The following is a 24,912-nucleotide window of genomic DNA, read 5'->3' on the forward strand; positions in this document are numbered from 1 at the left end:
GGTTCCTTTCAAGATTTTGTGAGAAAAAGCCTTCAATACTTTTGTCGATTTCGAAAAATTCCCGAGACAGCTAACGTTTTAATAACAGATTGAATTTCTTATCGAATTCCACCTTTGTTTAATTTGGCAATACGAATAAAACTAAGATACTAAATCCCGTAACTTTATAGGGTGAAAAAAGATAACATTCAGAATTAAACCAACTTTGCTTTATCTCACAGATTTTAAAGAAATTAACTCGGAATATGAAGTTTTATAAATATTTCATGAAGATTGATAGAATCCTGGGCCGTAGATATGATAACTCAGCATAAATTCACAGTTTACTGTATGCATAGATTACTTAAAGTCCTGAATACAAAATTAATTCATAATATTTGCATATATGTAAGTTAAATTGTTAAGAAGTGCTTATATTTACTCTTAACAGTCATTTAAACTCATCGATCCTTCCTGAATATTATTTATGGGGTGTTTGTGTCCTGTCGATAACAAGTAAACCGTAATACCTAAATCTGCTTTTTTGTCACCACATATAAAAAAATAAAAGCTACAAATAATAAGATATCTCAACAAAAAAAATAGTGTGTTCTATCCTGAATACGTACTTAATATTCCAAATTGCTAGAAACAGCAGAATAATTTAGGAAATTTGAGGCCCCAGGGACACAAAAAACATAGAAAATTGCGTACCCCTGGGTCATAAAACAAATAATTTAACTTGTGAATGCTATGATTTAATGATTTTTTAAGTTCTTGATTTAGAAAACAATAACTATGCTTGGAAGTTATGAAAAATCAGATGTTAGCAGTCATCTCTATAACATTTTAAGTGAATTTATATCTCAGACTTGTATTTGAATACACACAACTATTGCAAATATGGCTTTGTTTGAACACTTCTAGTATATTTATTAGGCAAATTGTGTCAGATATATGGTTACAGAGGAAATTGTTGTGACAATAATTCTAAATTGACCATTTGAGGTAGAAAATGTGAACTTTTATTGACAAATAGGCATACAGTAAGATGTGGACTGCAGACAGAGGCAGGATTTGATACTTTATATAATCTTGAATGTTGTAATGATTGACTGCTATACATTACATTTATAGTATACTGATATGCTTTCAATATGTTATCAAAACAGTTTCAAACAGTTTCTAGGCATTTTATATCAGAAAATATGCAAACAGGGTAAACTGGCAATAATTAAAGTCTTGTTTTCAAATTTCAAAAAATGTATAAAATGTTCAGTTAAAAACACTTAGAGTATACACAGTGATTTTTTTTACGCTATAACTCTGATAAATGAGTATTTTTTGTGAGAAAACCTGATTTTAAAGAGTTTTCTATTTGAATAAATGTTTGTATAGTATGCAAATTGTAAATACAGCTGTTTCTCAAACCACGCTTCTTTTAGGGAGATTTAGAATATTCATAAAAAATAAATTTTGTTCACATACTGGTTCCCAGCTATGCTCTCTGTGTTCCATCTCACAGAGAAATAACTTACCAGTAAATATACATGTGCATATTGTTTACATTGAAATATGTGGTAACGCTTCATTCGAGGTAGGGGTAGTTAAGAAAATTAGTGTTAGTTTAAACTTTGAAAAGTTCAGGGCATATACACGTTGAAAATATGCCGCACAGCCCTATATTTTGACCTCTGAAAACAATTGTAGTGCATATGAACTTTAAATTCCAAGATAAATTTTTTTCAAAACTTCATAGTGGTACAGTTTCAGCCGTAAAAGGAGTTCCTATGGGAAATTGTATTGTCAATATTTACAGTAATGCAACCTATAGATGACATAAGGAACATTTTGCCGTTCTTTAATGTCTTTTTCTTGGTACTATAAAAGAATGCCACGGACGTACCAATTTCAAAAAGTGTTATTCGTATGTTTGCGTTGTTTTAAAAACAATGTTTTGACTGAAGGTTTTTTGTTGGTTTCGTGTACTGTTGAAAGTGATTTGTTTTTGTCTGCCATTGTGATGGATTATTTTTAACCCATGCTTCCCTTTTGTGTCTTTTACTTCATTTTTATGCCCTACTTACGATAGTATAGGGGCATTATGGTTTTTGGTCTATGCGTCCGTTCGTCCGTCCGTCAATCCATTCGTCCGTCCGTCCGCCCGTATGTCTGTCCGTCCGTCTGTTCGTCCTTTGGTCCGTTCGTCCCGCTTCAGGTTAAAGTTTTTGGTCAATGTAGATTTTGATGAAGTTGAAGTCCAATCAACTTGACACTTAGTACACAGGCTCCACATGACATTATCTTTCTAATTTCTTAGAATGGCCAATAACTCAGTATGTCATTGCAGAATATATCTTAACATGCTTAATTAATTTTGCAAATTGTTTTTCTTTTACATGGAATCATGGAATTTTAAAATTTTAACTAGTAAATCCAGTTTCACATATTTTATTTATTTTTATTTCTATCCTAATAAGTATATGTTTCCTATATATGTCCAAGGTTACAGTAGATTATTTGGCATTGTTTTAAATTTGTTAAAGAAGAGTTTTATGTTTCTTACTCATCGTATCTTTTTCACATGTTGACATCATCTAGAATAGGTCAGTTTAGATCTTGCGTACTAAATACTTAGTTGCTGGTAGACGAGTTCTTTAATACAGATACCAACAGATATGTTTCACTTGTAATCTTAATACATTCAATTATCTTTCCTTTCACTATTACAATAGTGCAAATCATACTCGAATGAGTCTTGTACTTGCTATTATTTCATCATTTATATGCCGTAACAGAAATATAGACATGATTTGAGTGCGTCTATATGCAATTAAACAAGATATGGCTCAATTTTGCAACAATAAAAAAGAAGCAGTCTTAGTCATTTTGTTTATTTTCTTGGTTACATCTTCTGACATCAGACTCGGACTTCTCTTGAACTGAATTTTAATGTGCGTATTGTTATGCGTTTACTTTTCTACATTGGTTGGAGGTATAGGGGGAGGATTGAGATCTCACAAACATGTTTAACCCCGCCACATATTTGCGCCTGTCGCAAGTCAGGAGCCTCTGGCCTTTGTTAGTCTTGTATTATTTTAATTTTAGTTTCTTGTGTACAATTTGGAAATTAGTATGGCGTTCATTATCACTGGACTAGTATATATTTGTTTAGGGGACAGCTGAAGGACGCCTCCGGGTGCGGGAATTTCTCGCTACATTGAAGACCTGTTGGTGACCCTCTGCTGTTGTTTTTTATTTGGTCGGGTTGTTGTCTCTTTGACACATTCCCCATTTCCGTTCTCAATTTTATTAGGGAAACATTTTTTCTTTTATAATTGTATGTATTGCTGAATTTTACAAGCTACAGTGTAAAACTTTATGTATTATGTAAATGTTATTTCGTATACATGTATCGCAATTATTGACTTTCCATTTAAGATTTTCAGAAGCATCAAATATAACAAATGAAAAAGCAAACAACCCAGACCATAGATTCATGTATAATATACATTGTTCTGGAAGTGAAAGCAGTTTTGCCTCTTGCAGCAGAAGTATTAGATCTACTAGATGTACGAATTCTTCGTTTTTAAGTGTATCTTGCGGTACGTTTATATGGAACATAAATTTTGTTATTGTTGCTTTAAAAAAATATGTTTCGTCATTGTACATTTTACAGGCCAACATTATTCCAATAAACGTGTACCTTCTGCTTCCATGCATTTAAATGAAAAGAAATATACAGACAAAACCTAAATTTGAATATTATCATAACAGAATGGTCATTTTCGCTTTTATTTATGTTATATATGTTCAAACCTGGACAGATCTAGAAAGGGTTTTTATATTATGATTTCGATTTTTTCCGTAAATAGATTGACAAATGTATAAATGAGCAGTTCTTAAAACTGTTGGTGTATTATTATTTTTTTATTTTAAAGTTTTGTATCCTTACACTCTTAAAATCCTTAAAAATTAAACGTATCTCAATCGAGGCCATTAAAATAACAAATTACAAATAAGATTGCTGCATCATTTTTCAAAAGATAAAAACATGTTGGTAATTTAAACAATCCGAAGAACATTATAGCATATATATTTTTTTTAATTCTTTTGCTGTAATGAAAATCGAAATTCTAGATAAAGACTTATCTTGAGGCCTTTAAGATTAAAATTACAAATACTATTGCTGCATAATCTTTCAAAAGATAAGAAAGTTTGGCAATTTTAAGCAATGTTTAGAACATCATAATATAATATTTAATCATTCACCGATCAGTCAAGTTCACGTCAAACAGTAACACCTAAGGTTGCAAGCACTGTAAAAAAACAACAATATTGCGACGATTGCTGTCTGTCAACAATTATTTAAAAATTAGGTTCTTTTTTTGTCTGCCATGACACTTTCGCAATTTTGCAAATGTTTTTTGTGTAATGAAAATTTATGATCAATGCATGTTTAAATGGTCATGGGTGACCATTTACAAACCATGTCTGCCGATATCGTTAATGTGAGGACTAAAAAGATAATGTATGACACAAATTACAATACAATAAAGATGATTAATGATTTGAAAAAAGAAACTTTTACCAAAAATGTGTTGCACTGTAAAACTTCGACTCATATACAAAAAGGCCAAATAAATGCAGAACGTAAGCATTAATGTTAATGAACAATGTTATATTCATTTCCAACCTCTATATATATGACCCTATCTATTTTCATTTTGTAAAAGCTCTCGGATTATTACTCTGTATGTCTTCTGCTTGGTTTAGAGATTACATACTTTAAATTTATCTGATGAGTGAGGACGATTTAAATTAAGTTTTCTTAAATGTTATTGTGTCGCACAGTTTCGTCACTGTCTCTGGTCAGAATAGGTGATTGGCGATTGCAAATATGTTTAACCTCGTGACTGTTTGTATGTGTCTGACCCAAATAAGGTGGTTTTCTGTTTTGTGTTTTTTTTTGTTTTTTTTTTTTTTAGGGGTCATAAGTTGTCATTCGGTCTTTTGTGGAAGTTGTTCCATTTACGATCATGTTTATTTTCATTTTCTTTTAATAAAAAAAAATGTTCTTCGGTGTTAAACAGCTTAACTTTCTTGTTGACACATATATGTAAATCTATATATTAATATATATTGACAGGAACACGACTCAGACTTGCCAATTCCACTAGTCCAGCAAAAGGTCGACTTGAAATACATTATAATGGTCAATGGGGAACAATGTGCGCTGATGAATTCGACATCAAGGAAGCAAATACAGTTTGCCGAATGCTGGGATTTGATGACAGGTTTGTGACGGTTATAAGTTCATAAAAATGATCTTCAAAAAGCTTAATAAAAAATTTTCATCAAGTAAAATTCTGATTAAACAAACTCCACTTTTAAGCGTAACGTACTCATTCTTACTTTTGAGATAATTGTGTGCTCTAATATCATATTTTTAAAAAAATATTTATCATGCAGACAGGCACACATAATTATAGGAAATTCAGGAGGCATTCCATTGATTACTGATAACTTAGAATGTTTAGGAGACGAAGAAGACATTTCATTATGTTCGTTCAAGGGATGGACATCAAGTAGTTGTACTAATGCTGTATGGCTAGATTGTAGTAAGTAGACAATTTTAAAAACGAATATTTAATTTAAACCGCCTAATTTCATCAGATACGTTATTAATATTATTGTTAATAATTCTAAAGTGTGTTTTTTTTTTAAATCCTGTATTGTTTGTTTTTAAAAAAAAAATTCCGAACGAGTACAATATTGCAAACTTAAACGACTGCTAGTTCACTAAAATGCTCTTTCATCTTCATGGGAATATTTCCTTTGTCTTGCATAAAAGGCAAAAGGCAAATAGTGAGTTTCCTCCTCCAAAAAATGTCACTTCTTGCATTAAAAGATAGGTAACTGTATGCCGATTCGAAATAAAATAATGGTTGCATGTTGATTGTCCATCGGTGTTGCACGTATGGCTCATCGAAGTTTACGAAAAGCTACTGCAGGTTGACTTGATAGATCAAATGCAACCCTTTGTGAAACGCAAAAAGGTGTTATCATAGTTAAATATCAAGGTTAAATATAAGTAAAAATATTAAAGGCGGTATAACTCTTACAGTATGTCCCTGGATTTTGTTTTCAACCATTGATAACAATTTAACAACATAACAAACACAGTTATTCGATATCTGTTTTTGTTACACAGTAGCTAACAACAACAATGATGCTATTGCAATTAAACAATGTATACAAACAAGTTTGAGTTTGAGTTTCAAACGCTTGTTTGTTATATTTGTTATCGACATATTCATGATATTGACCAAAAAAAAACAAAAAAAAAACAACGCCACATGTTAAAAGAGTGAAAGAAGAATATTGATATTCAAAACAATATCAACAGATTTTCAACAAAAAAAATCACACATGACGAAGTTTTTTACGCATCAAAATTCAAACTATATAAACCTTTAGGTCAACTGTTAAAGTGATAAACAGACGGGTCTCTGGATTAGTGCGTCACTTAATGTTTTACGCGACAATTGCATTATAATAAGTTATATCGAGAATACCAATGTAAACATGTTAAACTAACTATAAACTTATGTTTGATTTTGTAACCCATCTTGATGACAGTGCTTCAGATTAAATATACTATTTTCATATGTTTGACTTTTGACCAGTTTATATTATTTTTCGACAGGTTACCTACAACATCCTGGAACTCGGTCAATTGAGAGCAACGCAAAGAAGTTACATTAAACATTTAATCTGTGTAGAAATTTTACTATTTTCCGATGAGTTTGTTGTGTAAAAAACACATGCAGCAGTATATAATCCCAACTAATTGTACCGATTAAATGTTTGATGTTACTTCTTTACGTTGCTCTTAATTGACCGAATACAAGGATGTCGTAGGTAATATAGGTAACCGGATTCAAAAGTCGCTAGAATGAAAATATTTTATTCACCTGAATTTTAAGTGGTGCATTACCGGAATAATAGTTTACCTTGACGATATGAACGTGTGATTTGGGTATGAAACCAATTTGGTTTGGTATTGTGCTAAAAAAAATCCTCAGCTTTGTGACAAACTTAAAATTGGATATGTATTGTACGTAATAATATCTTTTTTAAGTAATAATGTGTGATTTAATTAATAAAACCTATTTAAAGTGTATGTAAGGGTTTTCTCAATAATTTACAATTTGTCAATGATAGGAAATAAAAAAGGCGTTGATACAAGTTGAGTAATAAACCCAATGTAAAACCAGGTTGTACCAACTATTTTCTTTTGAAATAGTCCATAATAATTCAGGAATATAGCATTTATTTTCCATTGATTTTAATTTCTCTTTAAATCAAGCGTTTGGTTTTTTACATATAATCGATTTTTCTTAATTTACCTTGGAGGCTCATATATACGCTCTTACTTTTTTTATTGATCAAATCGATTTGTATTTGTAAGGAGTAACTGCTACTTGTTATTTGTGTAAAAAATAAAGATGGTATAGTTCTAATAAATACGCAATGTAAACAGTTAACTTATTATAAAAGTAAAGATTTGTGTATTTGCATAGCCTATAAATAAAGAAGAGGTGGTACATGCATGGTTGCCAATGAGACAACTCTCCACAAGAGACCGAAATGACACAGAAATAAACAATTATAGGTAACTGTACGGCCTTCAACAATTACCAAAGCCAATACCGCTTAATCAGCTATAAAAGGCCCCGAAATGACAGTGTCAAACAATTCAATCGAGAGAATTAATGGCCTTGTTAAATTAAAAAAAAATATGAAAGAACACGTTCAACAAATATATCCATTTATTATCTTTACAACAGTTAGTGTGAAGAATGTGATATTTCCTTTCGTAAGAAAACAACTCTATTTTATAGACGAAATTAAGATTAAGGAAATAGACTTTTTAAACTCAACATACAGGGTAATGACATTGAGAGAGAACACAAATTAATTTAACATTCGAATTTAAAAAGGTTGACGTACCATCATCTTAATAATCTTTATTACCAATCATATCATTCGCCGTATGTGTACGTGATGGAATTAATTAAACTTAAGATACATAGATTATTGAAACTAATTTCATCAATCGCAAAAAAGAACCACAAACATGTCAGAGGAGCATACTGGATCGGATTTACAATTGATATATTTGTAATGCTCTTCTCTACCCTTGTGTCATTTTAGATCTCTTTTAAATAAAACGTCAGTACACTTACGTCTAGTGTTTATACGCTTATAAGTTTTGCCATCATCAGAGGTAAACACATATGATAAAGAGAAATCTATGATTATTTTTAATTGGTTTAAAGTACAATTTGTTGTTTTGTGTATGTAAAATGATAGATTTGTTTGAAACTTGATAAGTTGATGGGTCTATTATTTGTTGCTAAACGCCTAGTGGTAAATCATTCATGCATATGAAGGACGAGATAAATCAAACAAGAAATACAATGTTATAGTGTCCATGTGTCGGGTAAGTTAAGATTGCTAGTGCAAAACGAGAGTCTATTGAAAATTCACCATTGCAAAAGGCCATGTACTTAAACGGACCGCTTATATAACTGTTGCAAGGGTTTGCCAATCTCCCGTCACGAAGTATCGGCTTTAATGTCCCATTCTGGCCGTCAGTGCACGCGGATAATCTTATGTATGATGTACATTTCATCTTGATTTTAATTTTTTTATCACATTGTACTTGCCATGCTTGTTTAAAGTAATATTGGTAAACATATAGTTACCGCTCCTTTGTCGTTTTTTCGTCGAGATCCGTTCGTTCGTCAATACCCTGGTCATCTCTATTATGAGCTCCTGTTAGAGCTCAAATAGATTAAAAGAAGACAGCTACGCTACATCTTCGCATTGCATACAGAAGGACACAAACGCAAAATTTATTAATGATTAACAAGATATATTAAGTAATGACAACATCATATTATTGTTTGTTTTGAAGATGTCTACTTACAACGTTAATGTACTTGTTTTTCAAATGATGTATTTTACAATAAGTTAAATTTGTTTTAAGCGCTATCAGTGTCTATAAAAGTTGAACTAACTATTCATGTGTAAAACAGAAATGAGAACAATAATATAAATGATGAACATGGAGGTCATCTTTCCGTTAAGGCAATTAGTATTTAATCATTATAATGAATTAATCATGATATGTATTCAGGGATTCCATTGAGACTTAATGGAGGGAAAATAATCAGTGAAGGCAGACTGGAGCTCCAGATTGGAGGGAAATGGACACCAATTTGTAGCGAAAATTTTACAAAGACAGAAGCAACTGTTGCGTGTCGAAGTCTTGGTTATACCTTTACGTAAGTATATATATTAAACTTTACTTAAGAAATATTCAAAATTGCACTTTGTTAATACAGGTGTTCTTAAACCTCGCCTACTTTAGGGAGATCCAAACTATTCATAGCTATTTCTTTTCGTTTACGTACCAGTTTCCAGATATCATCTCTATGTTTTATATTATTGAGACGTAGCTAATGTTACTAGTATAAATACATATGGTTGCGAGGAAAACAAAATTCTGAAGTAGGCCCAAAATGAAGGTAGCATTCTAGTATAAGTTTAAACACTAAAAGGTAAAGGTCATATAAATGATGAATATATATGTTGCACAGCCCTATGTTTTGAGCTTTGAATAAAATAGTAATGTAAATAAACATTTCATTCTACAAAAATGTTCTAGGATATATTATGAACTCGCCTTATTATGAGGGACGTCGTGCAACGCTAAGTAGTACCAACATTTTGCGCAACGTAACAATGAATTATATTGGGACAATTACAGCATGGATTTGCTCAATAAGCTCTTAATATTCCTTTTGTTTTAAATGTTCCGAGTAGCATCGATTGTCGGTATAAGGGTGTTTTAAGACCGTGTTTGTCCTTGAGTTATCATATAACATCTTTTTATTTAAATTTTTGGATAGAACAGCCAAAAAAGCACCCCTGAATTGGAACGTGGACATTTTAAACTTATGCGCTTTTTTTTTATCATATTTGAGTAGTTTCAACAATTGTTTTAATTAGGTCGCTCCCAAAAGAAGTATCTGAAAGAAGACGTAATATATTATTTTACAGAGCACCTGAAGTTTACACCTCAGACGAATATGGAATCACGAGCAATAACCACACGGTTAATACGTTAAGATGTTCAGGATCTGAAAAATACATTAGCGAATGTCAATTTGGAGTTGAAGGACATTCAAACTGTTCTAATGGAGAGGAGGTTGTAATTTCCTGCTGTAAGTATTTCAATAAAGATATTAATTATACTTTGCTAGTTAACAAATACTTTATGGTAGCAAACTGGAATGATTTAAATGTTTTGTTGGATAACAATACCTTGTCATTTACAATGAAATAGCCAGTAAATATTCTCGAACGTTGAAGGACCACGTAGTCAGATAAAATCGGTTTATTGGAGTATTTATGAAGAAAAATTGACAATTGCCAAGTCATCAAACTATTTGTAACTTATTTCTTCACATAGCTACACAGATTAGATTAGTAAATGGAATGTACAATAATGAAGGGAGACTAGAAGTTCAAAATAATGGAACATGGGGTACTGTGTGTGCAGAAACTTTTGACATATCGGAAGCCAGAGTGATTTGTTCGATGTTGGGCTTTGATAATCCGTAAGAACTACTTAGTTTGATTTTTAAATAGTAATGCACTATTTCTCGGTTTTAGGTTAAGTTAAGTTTAACACGTATTTGTTTCTCTCAATCGATTTATGCATTTTGAACAGTGGAATACTACTATTGCCTTTATTTACCGATTTGACATCGATTATTTTAGCTCACTTTGTATACACATAGAAAAAAATGCCGCACAACCCGGTTTTTTTTTATCACAAATAAATAAAAACAATATACATGTACAAATGTATATAATATAATTATATGTCTCCAAAATCATACGAAATATGCAATACTAATATTGACTAGACAGCTGAAATAGAAAAGGTTGAACAAAGAAACACAAATGAAATGAAATCTAGTTAATGTTTTATGAAACGTTTAACAGAAGGAGGTCTTTGGAACTAAAAATGTTTCTCGTTAATTTAGTTTATTCTTTTTTATTTATGGAAACAATTATTTATCCAGCTAAAAGTCGCCGTTCAAACAAAAAATTAACCATCTGAACAATCTGAAGTTATTTGAATTCATTGTTTCTCTTCAACCGTTCAAAATCGTCATTATGTTTAACATCTTCAGTTTTGTGATGAACATAGTTAGACCATTTATTAACTTCTCAGGTAGTAGAAAATTTGTTTTGGGCTGCAAGAACAAATTCAGGGTAACCCTCTATTTTAGATGCAAACAACACAATACAGTATGAATCCTAAATAAGTCCGTGATTCTTTAACTAGTTAAATCGAATATGTTATACTCATTTTGACATCTTCAAAATAAATGCTTCTAACGTAGCTTAAATTGAGCTAATTGATTTACATGTTTTAGGTTTCCAGAAATATGTAACACATCTTGTTTTGGAAAAGGAAATTTGAAACCTGTAATATCAGATCTGAACTGTATTGGAAATGAAATTGATATTTCCCAGTGTTCGTTTAGAAGAGGGGATAGAGTTTGTGGGAATATATTAGGACTATTTTGCAGTGAGTTATCAGTAAATGAATACAAATATTTAGAATTAGGATAAAGTCGTACTACAAATAATTTTAAATGAAATATAGTGGTTTTAACTTTTTCTAAAGAACTGTATCTCTTTGATTTAGGACTCACATCTAAATTATCACACACTTGTTCACAATGCTACTAAACCAAACTAAGATAAACATTCTCTCCAGACATGTCCAATTGTTTTTTTTTTATTTTTTTATTTTTTATTTTTTTTTATTTTTCATCTGCATGAGATTTTCGAACAACAGTGAATTAATTGTGTTGGAGAAAAATAAGTTACAAGGAAACCCTACATTTAAAATAACACCACTGTATGTAAGGAAATAAAAAATAAGTTCTGCACTTTTTAAAAATCTAGTTTGAATAAATCTACATCTGAGAAGCAGTAATACAAGATAATTATTCCGATTTGAAACATATTATATTAGATAATTTACCCCTTGGTTACTAGCATTATATGATTTTGTATTGTCATCCGGGTAATGCATACAGTGGTCATATAATATATTTGACAGGTTTGTAACATTTATAGATTGTAAATGATGGTCTTATGGGCGTTACTTTGTTGTCACACAGTGACAATTCCGTTAAAACATTTGATGTCATAGTGAACATACCGACATAAGTTTACTTTCACTTTCGATTAAAGTTTACCTTGTATACATTGTATATGCGGTAAAACTGTTTCTTTTCAAAATGATGTGTTGTCGTCAAATCTGCAATAATGAAAATAAATCCCTAAATAAACTTGTTTTTATTTTTATTAACAAAATATCTTCAGCCATATTTGAGGAAGAATCAAATACAAACTATATAACACACCAATGGTGCATAGATATCTGATGTAGTATGTATTAACATATCAACGAGGTCAAATAGAGAAATGGAATTTTATAATATGTCATTTTATATAAGAAAGGCAGTTGTCATCTTAACAAAAACATATTTTTACTCTGAAATATAAAGCAATTGATATTAATACTAATAATACCAGTGTATAATCAGCTGTGCAAATCTTATCCATATAGATATCAATGTACAAAAATGAAGGCATGAACCGAAATCAATTATTGTAAACTCTTGCTACAAAGTACTATGAAGCCGTTTAAACACGTAAGCCTCATGCCAACACTGAATAGCCATATTTTGGATAACACTAGGTCGACTCTAGGGATATAAACTTTCATTCCATTAAGGTATGTTTTATTGTTAAACTAGGGACTCAAATTCGACTACTGGATGGTAGCAATCCTTCAGAAGGACGACTGGAAGTTAAACACAACAATGAATGGGGTACAGTCTGTGGTACAAACTTTGATGCATCCGATAGCCGTGTTGTTTGTCGCATGTTTGGTTATGATACAGAGTAAATTTATATACCTATTTCATTTTCAATATATTGATACGTTTATAGATATCCATCTTATTGGATATCACAATTCATCATAACACTTTGGTTTTAAAAGGAAAATAGTTGACAGATATTTCGTATTATCTGTTTGAATGTATTCTAGCGTTTTATAAAATAATGTTATTAGTTATGTCGTACGTTTGGTGTGTAAATAGTAATCAAAGGTACCAGGCTTATAATTAAGATATAGTAAATGCCACTCGTTTTCACAATCAGGTTGATTTGACGCCAACCGATACATTATAATATACATGATATATGTATTCATTTATTTGAGAATTTGTATCATTTTCACTGTCTTCATTCTGGCTGTCCGTTTATTTGTCAATCCGACATGAAGTAAATGCGTTTTCGTCTTTTTCCCGGAAATGTTTTGTGCATATCTTCATGTTTTTACATTTCAATGTTTTCGCTTTGACATGATTTTTATAACACCTGAAATATTTTCTTCCATAAAGTGCAAACACATATATAGGAATATTAGGATAAAGTCAAGATATTATATTATATATACATCTAATAAAACATGATTTTTACGGCTTATTCGTCAAACACTTAAGCTTGTGTAGCTTGAGCATTTATTTTATTGTCCAGACAGATAGCTATTATTTAGGACAACACACTGGTGTTTTCCCCTAAACATATTTATTTTATTAAACATGTCAATACTTTAATAACTTATAAATGTATACACAATATCTTATTGTATGCACAGTGGAAATGTCTTTTTGTCATAAGTCATGTTCAACTACCGTTTGTGCCAAATTGAATTTTCATCGAAATATCCTTATCATGATTCGTTCGAGGTGTCAGATAATAAAGTGTTCCCGGTATAGTTAAATACTTCTTGACTCATCAATAGATATTGTAGGCTTAATTTGTGGTTGAGAAAACGCAAACAAAACATTATATTCATTGCCCAAAAGCCTTGAAAACACCAATCACTCAACAACACAGTTAAGGCTATGTCATTGCTATGAACGATACCCAAATATATTTAATACTACACATCATGTACATATGTGACAACAGATAATTAACAGTCAGATCTTCATTGCATCTGGGTTTTGTTTAAAACACAATATCATGTATGCTATAACCCTGATAGATATCATTTTTGTGACCTTCTCTGACCATATATAATGTCTATTCGGTTATACTCGACATCAATATATTCAAATCTTTGATCGAAGACAAAAGTCGGTCAGGTTTCAACGATATTGGAATTTCGGGAAAGGTTTGAGCAAAATGGACACTTTTGAGCAACGTCTGAGAAGGTGCCTCATTTACATAGTATATATAGGAGTTTGTTGTATGATGCTAATGAGACAACTCTCAACCCTAGTCATTTGAATGTTCTCAAAAATATTCATATGTGACACATGTGACAAGTCCTATTGTGTCGTAGTTGTTTACTTTGTTATAATACAAGGTTCGTGTAATGACAATCGGTCTATCTATATTACTGTTTATGAACTAAGTATGTACCCTTATATTGATAGAAATCCGTCTATATATATTGGAAATCATTTTCAACTCAACGGAAGTAAGAAGATATGGATGGACAATCTAGGTTGCTGGGGAACTGAAGATGATCTTGGACAATGTAACTTTTCTCCCTGGGGGCTTAATAATTGTACTCATCAACAGGATGTTGGTATAGCTTGTGGTTAGTTTTAAATAACTTAATTGTGGATGTAACGCGTCTTCTGATTGGATGACGTCGTTTTGTTTATTCAGTGTGCACCACATTTTTTATTTTATTTCTCCATAGACAGAAAAAATATTACAGTCATTCCTTAAATGTTTAATATGTTTTGCATACATAATTAAGTGAAGTTACATGCAAGAAACACGATATGTTGTTGAACTTGGAATGGGCTTGCAGATGGATCATTCTGTGTAAGCTAATCAGAAATATTATAAAGTGTATAGTACATTACTCAAAATATTCTCTATTTTATGCCCCATCTATGGGCATTATGTTTTCTGGTCTGTGTGTCGGTTTATTGGTTCGTCTGTCCGTCCATGCGTCCCGCTTCAGGTTCAAGTTTTGGTCAATGTAGTTTTTTATGAAATTGAAGTCCAATCAAATTTAAACTTAGTACACATTTCCCTATGATATACTTTTGCTCATTTTTGTGCCAAATTAGAGATTTCCCCCACTTTCACAGTCCACTGAACATAGACAATGATAGTGCGGGGGACACATTCTTGTTTAAACTGACCTTGGAAATTTGTCCGTCTTTATTTATGCAATAATAATGACGTTTTAAAACATACGCGGAATAAAGCAAGGAGATGACCAGCTAGATACATGATTAATCAAAAAGAACGTTTAAACTTTGAGCAAGTTTTAACTGAACCCGAATCGTTTACTTACACAAAGTCGTGTACAATTCGTATTTTGTAATATTTATTAACTAATTAAACAAAAACTTAAATCCATACTATATTCATTTATATGATCCGTTTTGTACATGATCTATGTTACATGTAGGAGCCATATCATTACTAATCTGTATTTATATACTAGTTTTCCTGCTTCATCAAGAATAAGGAACTGATATGAAATCTGTTTGAAATCATTTACAACTTGGCTTGAATCAGATTACTTAATATTTTCGAATTTCATAGTCATGTGTATGTTATTCATGTTATTGAAGACCATACGCTGATTTTTACATATACCTGTAATTTAGTATTTTTCAGTTAATTGTTGGATTGAATTTTAGTGACGTCCATCATTCGTCTCCTTTTGTAATAATTTGGTACACGATGTTTTGCTATTTTATGAATTTACTCTTTTAAGTACGTTACGAAAAGTTTTAAATACCATTTAAGACAGCAAACGAAGTTTAATAACATAGCTTCTCTCTCATTATTTTGTTTATTATCAGTCAAACGGTAAAATGTACATGCAATAACCATTTTTTTTCCTTAGGTCAAAATATATGTTGATAACCGTAGCATGTTGTTTTTATATTATTCGTTGTTTCAGGTATTAGTGTACGATTGATTGGAGGAGCTTCCTATAACGAAGGGAGAGTAGAAATTCACCATGCAAACGAATGGGGAACTATTTGTGAGACAAATTTCTCAAAGAACGAGGGGATGGTTGTATGTCGGATGCTGGGCTTAGATACTGAGTAATTTTTTTTACCTTAAGCTATAGCTTTTAATCAGTACATGTAGCTGTACATTGTATGTAAATAATGCTTACAACAATTTTATAATAAATACACATGTACAAATAGTTCGTTAAAAATTCTTAAGATTGGACTATATACCCACCTATATCAAAATATGTTCTTTAATATAAATGTCTGCAAATGTCACAGTGATAGCTTAAATCGAATTACAATCCATCAATGTGGTCACAGTGACCTCAAATAGCGTAAATTGTTTGAGATATATATTTTTCAGATGAACTGAAATAATAATATTTTACCAAATTATTAGATAGATGAAGCAAAACACTGGATTTATCTGGAAGTTTTACAAAATTGAAACAGATTACAAATCGACAATCTGCATTACATAAGCTCATGTGTTCGTTCTTTGCTTTATAAAAGTATGAAATATCTTTGCAGACCAATGCCTAAACAAAAGGAAGAAAAAATATAAACAGTATGAAGTGGTTTTTTTTCGTTCAAAAATTAAATTTCATTGAGAAAATAACTGTATATCTTAGATATATTGAGAGCAAAAATGAAACAAATGATGTATAGTCGCTTAAAAAGAAAAAAATAAAGTTATTAAGATTTATTAAACATGATCAGGTAGTATGGGTGTGCTTTACTATCTTTGACTATAAAAACAGAGAATCTAACGATCGGATTTTCAGTGAAGTTAGCAAAATTTGATGCAAACTGCTGATAGCTAATTTGACCTTGCATTTAAAGAAACAATTCTATTAGACTATAACTTAGACAGATTTATATTTTTACATGTAAATAATTTTTTTTTTTTATGTTTTCAAATTGGCATTTTAAGAGGAGGTAACACTGAAATATTGCATTTTCTGATGTAATCTACATATAATTTTGCTATTGTGTATTAAGGCCAAAAAATAAACAATAACAAAAACGCACTGTGACGCTAATCATATTCTCTAAGAATTTTCTTAAAGCTATCTTCTCGTATTTTGTTTAACAAATCTATCATTTAGTTTAGCTTGTAATCACAAAATGATGCCTTTTCTCCTGTATAATCCATACAAAAGTCATTTTGTCACAACCTTTTGCTTGAGAAAAAGAGCGGTGATCTATCATGTGTATTATATTTTTGAACAAATATCAATATATACTACGTTTTGACAAAGTTTGACCAAATTCTATCATTTCTAATTTAGACAACCCATACCACCTGAAACAACAAAAAATTTAATTTTGATATTTTTTTTTGTCTTCATCTTATTAGAAATGTCACAGTTGTTTCATCGTCAACACATGGCAATGGAAATCAAAGTATCAAGATTGAAGATTTGAAATGTACAGGATCTGAATCACACGTTGCAGCTTGTAAATTTCGTGGTTGGGGTCATGTTCGATGTACCAGCGGAGGTGCAGTTGGAGTTATATGTGGTAATTAGATAATAAACATTTTAAAGTATCTAACAGCTGAAATCAGCATTATGAGTTATTCATTTAAGTTTGTATGATAGACCTTTGTATATCTAAATTGAATGCTGCTGTTAAAATACGAAAATTATAATACAATAAATTGTAAATTTTGTTTTCATACATTGACTTAAGGAGGTTCGCTACTCTGTTTAAACATTATAAGCTTTTTAAAATACTGTTATAAATTGATAGTATATAACGTAATGTTTATTGAAGCCATAAAGAAACAAAAAAGTAGAAAAAATGGAGGGTGCGTGTGCTTGTTTACGAGATATGAGCCATTGAAAATTTGGCGGGACGTAATTCTCTCTAGATTTTTCTTACATTTAACATTGGGACCTTTTTTGTTAAAAAAAAATGAAACAATAACAAGAATTTGATAAGATTTTGAAATTCTGCTTTTTAAATTATAAGTAATAAAACTGTGAAAAGAGAAATAGGGGTTTGCAGGAAATTTTTTTAATGTCAATACATATTGATAAAACCAGAGAATTCCGAAAATCAGGCAAAAATTACAAAAATAGAGGAGCAAACATCCTTCAGATGCTGGTTTTAAAAACAATTAAAACGTTTAAAAAGAGTGAATACATGTATACTTCACATAAACCTGTCAATTATATTTTCCGTAAAAACCAAGAAATTTTAATCCTTTCGCGTTTAAGCCAAATAAAAGTCTTTGTTTTTTGGGGGAACAATGTGTGGAATTTGGCTGTCCATTCAATAATAAAAATATGATTTGTAGGAGGAACAAAGATGCGACTTGCAGGCAGTATTCGTCCATCTGAAGGCCGCCTTGAAATATTTCATAACAATGCTTGGGGTACAGTTTGTAGTGACAACTTTGACACTCTCGATGCTGCAACTGTTTGTAAAATAATGGGATATGAGACTAGGTATATTACTTTTTATTTCATGATTGATTCATGTCAACTAAATCAATAGGTCCAATTTACAATAAATAACACAAAATTAGGACTTGGTAGAAACAAATGTCGATGTAAATTGTATTTTGGTATCTGAGACGTGTATTCACACCCCTGTTTCATCAATTTTCTGCAAGTAATTGCATGATGTATTTTGGTATCTGAGACGTGTATTCACACCCCTGTTCCATCAACTTTCTGCAAGTAATTGCATGATGTAGGTGCATAAAAAAGAATACGTATGATCTGTAGATTCAAATGTCCTAAGTACAGAATAATAAAAAAAAAAAACACTGACTAACCAAAACATGAACTGGGTCGGATAGAAATCGACCTTATGTAACTCGACGTCAAAATGAGTAACGTTACGATAAGGTTACGCATCGTTTGCATGCATGTAGATACTGATGTTATAAAAAAAATACATGTCTGTTTTTTTACAAATCTACGTTTTGTTTTCTTTCAAAAAATTATTGTGGGGACATTTTTGGTCGGATTATTATATACATGATACCAATAGAAGCAGAATTGTCACAGTTATATTTGTTTTTTTTTATATATATTTTTTTTTTTGCAGAACGTTTTCAATTTTTGGTAAAGTGATCAGTATTGCTTTTTTTCAGAAATTTCTTATGACTTTCAACGAAATTTAAATCTATAAACACTGTTATACATGCTCATAGCGTGAGAAAAAACTATGAAAAATTAAACTAGTATACTTTTGCGTCTTTAAGCTCCCTATTTGTCGAAAATCCAACATAAATGCCTTTTATATACACTTTTTTTTAAAAAGTAGCATAACATCTGTTATAAGTTATACTTATCTAAGGTACTAATTTGATAAACTATGTCAGGTGGTTTATAACGCAATATGTGCTGTATTACAAAACTTTGCCAAACACACGCAAAACAAAATAAGTCAAAAGTTATTCATATCATTGTAAGGGGTCTCATTGGGAATGGGAGGAAGGGTTCTGATCCTGGATCGCGCAAACTGTTTTGTCAGATTCCCGTATCCTGCTGACACTATGTAAGTAAGTAATTCTCATTTTTTTTTTGTAATTTCCCATGTCCCGCAAGACTTTATTTCACGTTTTCATGGCACAATAATTTGACTTTCACGTGTCACGCTTACAAAAAATCGACAATCCCGCGTCATGCTTAGACCCTAATGAAACCCACATTGTACCGTACATTATATAAAATTTTAAAAGAAACCACAACACACATATTCAATAGTAAGAAAGTAAGAAAGACAAAAAAAAATGTGCGCGCTCAAGTTGGATTTTGTAATGTTTGCTTGGCTATTTATGTTCATATCTATAAAAAAAAAAATTAGAGACGTGTTGCGCATAATGACCTATAAATACTGTTCAATGACATATCTATTTAGATTTGAAAGAAAGGGGGTAATATTTGCAAAATACATTTGTACATGTATTGGGAGAGCTTATAATTGTCAACCTATTTTTTCATATCCCGACAACTATAACATTAGTATTCAGGCAATAAACTCCCGATCTATGCATCATTGGGTCTTGCATTTTTCGCATCCGTCCGTCTGTGGGATTAAGTTAGGCAACAATTTAAAAACATGTAAACTGTGATGTTTGGGTAATTTATACTATTTAACCAAACTTTCATCTAAAAAAACGTTTATTTTGAAATTTTAATTACTAAAAGTTTAACATAAATTATTTTAAATTTTGATCTACATGTCATAAATCACTGGAGAACTATAACGGCGCAAAGTGCAAAAACAATTCGTTGAGAAACAATCTCATGGTTCAATTCATCTTCAAATCCATTCCTTTCTAATGTTGTATTAAATTCCTGAATTGGACTGGTTTAATAACATAGGATGCGGAGACTAGAAAATGAAGGAACAATATATATATGAAGGGTCAATACCAGAGGTTTTGGCTTCAAGCAGTAATAAACTGAATGTGTCTTATAACGGCGGTTGTAAATGACGAATTTGATATTGAAAATACATGTGACACAAGCCAACTATCCAGGGGAAGATCCGGGGGTTGACCCCCTTTTTTGGACGAGTAATGCATTTGAATTGGGACAGTGTTGGAATCCATCCTTTGTCCTAGGATAGGAAACCCACTTTTTAAAATGGCTGGACCCGTAAAGGGAAAGGGACTGATACAGAATAAAATTAATGCACGATAACGTAAATTTCACGACGTTGTCGTAAAATTCTGAGGTTAAATATAATTATCCGTTAACACTTTGAAATGGCGAAACTTTTTAAAGAAGAAAGCTAATGTAAAACGGTTTTCTGCATTCAAATTGTATGACTATAAGCAACATAAATACGATCACAACTCAAATGGTGATTTTTTTTGCATCAGTTTGATTTCTATCCGGCGTGGCTCACAAAATAAAATTAATAACAAAAACATCTGATCACCGTCTAAGATTTAGAAAAACCAACACATATCGTACTGCAGCAATTGTTCCGAAGATTGGAATACTCATTTCCTCATAGATACATGTTTGAAATAACAATATTTAAGGTATCCGTATGCCATTGGACAAGCTTTCTTCGGGGAAGGTACAGGATTAGTATGGTTGGATGAGATCAACTGTAACGGGACAGAGGATGACATATATAAATGTGGATCAAATGGCTGGGGTCGTACAGATTGTGGACATTCAAAAGATGTCTCAATTTTGTGTGGTAATAATTCATTTGTAATTGCATGCTCGTCATCATGTTCATACAAAGTATTGTAAAACAATATATTTAAGTTTTATTGCAGATCGTTCCTATATATATTTGACAAATTAGTGATATAAGGGCATACGATACAGTAAGATAGTAGGTAATGACTTAGCAAATGTATAATGTTATTTTTTGCAACGTCAAACTATGGCGTAATTTGAGAAACAATTTACGATTAAATTTATTCAATAGCTTGAAAACGACATTTTTCTTTAAAGATACATTCAGCTAGATAATGTGTAAAAACATGTTTGTGCTTAGTTACACATGTTACACAAATCACCGATAAAAAAGTTTTGTATAAGAAAAATATACAGCAAAACATGTTTTTTTTTTTTAAATCATGAAAACTGAATAAAAAATAATTATTTCCAAAGAATTATAACACAGGTTTTGAGTATAGTTTTTTTTTAAGATGATATCCCACACGGTTTTATAAAATTACAATCGTGTTTTCCCTTTTAATCAAACAAGGCATGTATGTATGTTGAAAGCAAAACACTGTCCAGAAAAAAAGAGTTTTAGAGTAAATGTGCATTCTTTAAAATCCCTGAATTGTCTTTGTGAAAAAGACTTTGTATGCACATTTTCGCAAAAAATCACCTGGGGATAAAAACTGTATCATATGCCCTTCGTATCTAAATGTCTAAATCATGAAAATAACAAAGCGCATCTTTTAACATAGGTTACACATCGAAGCAAATTACTTTAAAATAATTCCATTATTTTGATATCCAAAAATTAATTAATCTGAAATCATAAGCTCTTTCATATATTATATTCTTTAATTTTTTTTTAAAAAAGACATACATGCCTTGTTTGATTAAAAGGGAAAACACGATTGTAATGACCAAAATGCTTTTAGCATCAAACTTTGTACACAACTTTGTTGAACTTCTTTAATCTTCAGACTGCTTGTGTTTGTTTAGACATTTTAGGTGAGTAATGTTTCTGAAAATTTAACGGGGTTATCCCCTTTTTCCAGATATTTCGGAAAAATATATAAATGTATATAATATAAAGAATGCATACCATACCGGGTTTTTTTTCATACTGTATAGATATTTTCATTTATGTTTAATGCACTCGTCGTTTTATTTTTGTAAGATACAATGGTTCGATTAGCTGGAGGATCTAAACCCGCAAATGGTAGAATTGAAATACTACATAATGGACTCTGGGGTACCATATGTGATGCAAATTTTGACCAGTCCACAGCGACAGTCATTTGTACTATGCTGGGTTACAATAACTCGTAAGCTTGAAATTGAATTAAACAATTTAGTTTACATCTTATTATTACATTGGTTGCAATGAATTACATTGATTTCCCAGTAAAAAAAACCCGATAATTTCACATGTGAAATAAACGTGGTTATTTCATTCCTCTGACGTCATAAAACAATAGGCGTTGTCAAAACATCGATTATGTCGGATCAAAACAAATTGTGAATGCGTAGAAAAAGATACAGTTCCTACATTTTTTACTTTAATTTTATAAAAAAAAGCCATTTGCCAATGTAATAAAAAGAATAACTATTAAATAATTCAAATATATATATCTTGATATGGCTTTGCAGATATTTTTACTGAATGTACTATTATAGACATGTACGTATTAGTTATACTGCAAATAATATGAGCTTTGACAAAAGTAGAAATATTTAAAAAAAAAAATGCACTAGAATTATTTTCATAAATAACATTGTAATCCAGTTTTCCATGTACGTATAAGCTTACACTTATGTATATACCTTTTTGGAGGTTAACATTTGTTTTGTTTTAGCGACGCAGTCATGTATCCCCATGCTCAATATGGACCAGGAACAGGGAAAATATTTTTCACCAACCTTCATTGTACTGGAACAGAGTTGGACCTAGAAAACTGCAAATATTCTACCTGGGATAACTCACAATGCACTCATAATAATGACATGTCAATAGATTGTGGTATAAACTAAATTTCAATTATTAACTTTTTACAATGTTTAAAAAACACCATTAAACATGTTAAAGAGGCACTAGCTATCATAATCATGTTCATCGATTTGATTCAAAATCCAATATCTGATTTATAGCAATGTGAAACATTAATCCAAACTATTAAAATTCTAGAATATATACAGGGCATGGGCTCGATGAAATGTAGCTTCGTTTCGACTGTTTTTTAGTATGAAGCCTTCTTATTAACTACCGAGTTGGCATCAGAAGTCCTTTAATTACAAAATAAGCGATGTGAACATGAATATGGAATATGAATAGATTGAGAAAACTCACCCATACTGGCTGCTAAAAGCCAATAATATTTCAGTTCGATTAATGATAGAACAAAACATTTTTTTGTATTATTATCTATCTCGTGTAGTCCCCTTTTATATTTTTTTTTTATTATACGTATTGTCATGATTACTGTAAATTCAGAAATTATTGCGAAGTTTTTGTTACTGCGTAATTTACGATGGGGTTATAATCGAAATAATTAAAACATTTTAATTTCTTTTATATAAATTAAACTGGTTTTTCTTAAGATCGCAATATTGAAAATCGCATTTTAGTCTTAAATGCACAAATTAATTTCTGAATTGACAGATCATATAATAATAATAGTATTACAAATACTTATACAACTAGTTCTATAGCTACCTGTATTATTACTTAGTACAACAAGAACTGTCAGGTTATTTATCATACAAGAAACCAATAGAGCTAATTTAAAAATGTTGCTCTAACAAATTTAGTCATTCTCAATATCTGGATCAAAGTGCTGGGTTGCCTAAAAGGAAGTTTCAGTATCTTTTTCCCAAAAATGTTCTATTATCGCTAAACTTGTGATGACTTCAGTAGCGTGCACACAAATTTTTGATTTCAGAATTCAATAAAGTAACTGAAAAGTTTACAACACGTGAATATTACCTGATATTAAATATGTATGTACATTTATGTGAACGTATATGATAGTGACGATGATGATGATGATGATGATGATGATGATGATGATGATGATGATGATGAAGATGATGAGGAGGAGGAGGAGGAGGAGGAGGAGGAGGAGGAGGAGGATTTTATTTTAATTTAGTTGACTTTCAATCCGATTTTCACGTTTAGTTTATATATTCATTTTAGCTACTCCTGTACGATTGCTGGGTGGACGAGGTCCATTTGAAGGAACTGTAGAATTATATCATTCAGGGAAATGGGGAGAAGTTTGCGATAACAACTTCGACGTTAGGGATGCTGAAGTAATTTGCAAAATGCTTGGTTATACAGTTGGGTAAGTTTAAATAGCGCAATATAATGTAATCGTAATGATAGGAAAATACCAATTGTCTTCTTTCTATCTGTTACAAAAAGAATACAAGTCTGTAATTAACGAAATTTGTTTTTTTTATTATTTAGAATGGTAATAGGGAATGTGTCAAAGAAACAATCATAACCCGACCAAAGAGCAGACAACATCCAATTATCGTTTTGCAAATTGTTACGTATCATCCACTGCAAATAAGCATATGGGAGGCCTTGGTTGATCAATTTTTAT

At 31.0% G+C, this 24,912-nt stretch overlaps 1 protein-coding gene across 1 annotated transcript in view; it reads left to right on the forward strand.

Moving 5' to 3' along the window:
• The first annotated feature begins 10,119 nt into the window (after window positions 1-10,119).
• LOC143053650 (scavenger receptor cysteine-rich domain superfamily protein-like) overlaps window positions 10,120-24,912 on the forward strand; it is a 32,205-nt gene continuing 17,412 nt past the window's right edge. Inside the window, exons 1-12 of the mRNA XM_076226437.1 lie at window positions 10,120-10,277; window positions 10,526-10,673; window positions 11,502-11,656; window positions 12,900-13,047; window positions 14,595-14,761; window positions 16,094-16,241; window positions 17,515-17,678; window positions 18,460-18,610; window positions 21,169-21,332; window positions 22,485-22,632; window positions 23,164-23,327; window positions 24,501-24,648. Of these exons, the coding sequence (XP_076082552.1) occupies window positions 10,552-10,673; window positions 11,502-11,656; window positions 12,900-13,047; window positions 14,595-14,761; window positions 16,094-16,241; window positions 17,515-17,678; window positions 18,460-18,610; window positions 21,169-21,332; window positions 22,485-22,632; window positions 23,164-23,327; window positions 24,501-24,648 (1,679 nt within the window). The 5' untranslated portion in view covers window positions 10,120-10,277; window positions 10,526-10,551. The remainder of the gene's footprint in view (window positions 10,278-10,525; window positions 10,674-11,501; window positions 11,657-12,899; window positions 13,048-14,594; window positions 14,762-16,093; window positions 16,242-17,514; window positions 17,679-18,459; window positions 18,611-21,168; window positions 21,333-22,484; window positions 22,633-23,163; window positions 23,328-24,500; window positions 24,649-24,912) is intronic.

Source organism: Mytilus galloprovincialis, chromosome 12 (genome assembly GCF_965363235.1).
Source record: "Mytilus galloprovincialis chromosome 12, xbMytGall1.hap1.1, whole genome shotgun sequence".
Taxonomy (NCBI): Eukaryota; Metazoa; Mollusca; class Bivalvia; order Mytilida; family Mytilidae; genus Mytilus; species Mytilus galloprovincialis.